The sequence below is a fragment of the Olea europaea genome, chromosome 4 (assembly GCF_002742605.1).
Source record: "Olea europaea var. sylvestris chromosome 4, O_europaea_v1, whole genome shotgun sequence".
NCBI lineage: Eukaryota > Viridiplantae > Streptophyta > Magnoliopsida > Lamiales > Oleaceae > Olea > Olea europaea.
This window is the reverse complement of record NC_036240.1, coordinates 18,320,786-18,322,604: the sequence shown is the minus strand read 5'-3', so window position 1 is coordinate 18,322,604 and position 1,819 is coordinate 18,320,786. Positions and strand designations below refer to the sequence as shown.

At 48.7% G+C, this 1,819-nt stretch overlaps 1 protein-coding gene across 1 annotated transcript; it reads left to right on the top strand.

The window, feature by feature from the left end:
• The first annotated feature begins 207 nt into the window (after positions 1-207).
• LOC111393122 lies at positions 208-1,253 on the top strand. Its single transcript, XM_023018516.1, has 3 exons — positions 208-543; positions 610-747; positions 801-1,253. The coding sequence occupies exons 1-3, from the start codon at positions 208-210 to the stop codon at positions 1,251-1,253; spliced, it is 927 nt and encodes a 308-aa protein (XP_022874284.1).
• The last annotated feature ends 566 nt before the right edge of the window (positions 1,254-1,819 follow it).

Here is a 1,819-nt window from a genome sequence, read left to right as displayed (position 1 = left end):
CTAAAGTCGGGGTGAACCGGCGCCAAGGAGGTTTGAGGCAGAGTGGAGCGTCTCTCCAAGGACAGCACATCGCGAGCTTCCAAAGAGAGGACCCCCCAGAGGACAGAAAAGTCCAAGGAGCCTTAGGGGAAGGAGAAAGTCCCTGAGGAGCCGAAGAAGAGAAAGTTGGTGCACGTCTCCAGCTCGTCTGGCAAGTTTGGGACTTCTATGTCCCATGAAGGCAAAGAAGCCGGGCAGCCGAAGCTACTAGAAGCCACCTCGAAAGCAGTTAAGATTGAAATGGTAAGGCGTGCCGAGGCTGAAGAGGCTGCAAGAAAGCAAGCTGAAGTAGCCGAAGAGGAGGCTGCTAAACAGAGGCCGGCTCGAGTGCAAGGAAAGTCTCCTAGCTTCCTTACTGGAAGGGAGGAGCCTCTGGCCCCAGCTTTGGTAGAGGCCCTGCCATTTGAGATCCGAGGTGCTACTGAAAATTTTTATAAATTTTGGATGGATCGATGGCAGCTGCACACCTTCGCCTGTGATGCCAGGGACTTGACGAGGGATCTTGTGAGCTAAAGTGTTAGGACTTTTGGCCTCGCACTGGAGTACGGGGTGACCCTTACTGATTTTCAGATGTGGACCCAGTCCTCAGAGAGGAAGACGGCCTCCCTTGCAAACGAATTGAAGGCAGCTAGGGCTGAGGTTGAGGAAGCTAGGGCCCAAAAACTTGAAGAATCGACGAAGTTGGAGTCTGCCTTGGCTCAGATAGAGGCATTGAAGAAGTTTATGAGTCCCAGTGCGAGGTAGCCTCATTGACTGAGAAGGTGGAGGTTTCCAATGACCACCAGAAGGTGACAGCCGAAGCCTTGGAGAAGGCTAATAAGGAGTTGGCAGGGGCCCAAGATGCATACAAGTTCATCGAGGGCCAAATTAAGTGGTACGTCGATGATGCAGCCCATGCTAAGGAGGAAGCCCAAAATGCAAGGGAGGAGACAATGAAGGCCTACATTGCCAACTTCCACAATATTGAGGAGTACAAGAGCTTCAGCACTTACTGGAGGAACTTTGCTTATGCCGAAGTGATGGAGCGAGCTGAGGAGTTGTATCCCAATCAGGATCTGTCGCAACTCAGGTCGGAGTTTATGGACGAAGTGCCTCAAACCCTAGCTGATGAAGTGGTGGGAGATGAAGTAGCAGAGGCAGAAGAAGCAAATTCTGATGCTCAAGCTGTGGAAGTTCCAGCTACAAAAGCACATCCATCATCTTTCCAGGCTTAGGATAGTTTTCTTTTCAATTACCCATGATGTACTGGCTTCAGGCCCCCCTTTTGTAATATCAGTTGAAAATCAATATAATCTCTTTTTCATTCAATGTTATTTCTTTCTTTTGAAGTGTGTTGGCCTCGTAAAGTAATTGAACGTAATGTTGATTGAAGAACTAAATAACTTTAATTGGGTATCTTAACTCCAATCACTTGAACAGATAAATTGTATGCAAGCCTCACGAGTTATGACCAATATTGGACTTAAGCAAATGAATTGTACTTAAGCTTAATAACTATAACCTGAAGGGATCCTAAGAAAGAACCCTGTTGCAACCGAACTAGGAATATTACTCTGATTCAAGTGTTTGAGCCTCGGAGTTCAGGTGAGGTGATCCAGAGATGGGACACTGGCTTATCATTCGAGGTGACGACGCTTCTTAACATGGTGGATGGTGCAGCCATGTTGAGGCTTCTCCCCTTAGCGTTCCGCCTCACCAAAGGGAGGCATGTGCATGCACCTCGGAGTTTAAGCGAGGTGGCCTAGAGATGGGACGCTGGCCTTTTCTCCAAGGTGACGAC

Bases quoted from the DNA above. Each gene is read 5' to 3' on its own strand.
- LOC111393122 (XM_023018516.1), top strand. From the start codon at position 208: ATGTCCCATGAAGGCAAAGAAGCCGGGCAGCCGAAGCTACTAGAAGCC. The intron at 544-609 runs GTGAGCTAAAGT...ACTGATTTTCAG, and splicing joins GGGACTTGACGAGGGATCTT to ATGTGGACCCAGTCCTCAGA. The intron at 748-800 runs GCATTGAAGAAG...TTGACTGAGAAG, and splicing joins CTGCCTTGGCTCAGATAGAG to GTGGAGGTTTCCAATGACCA.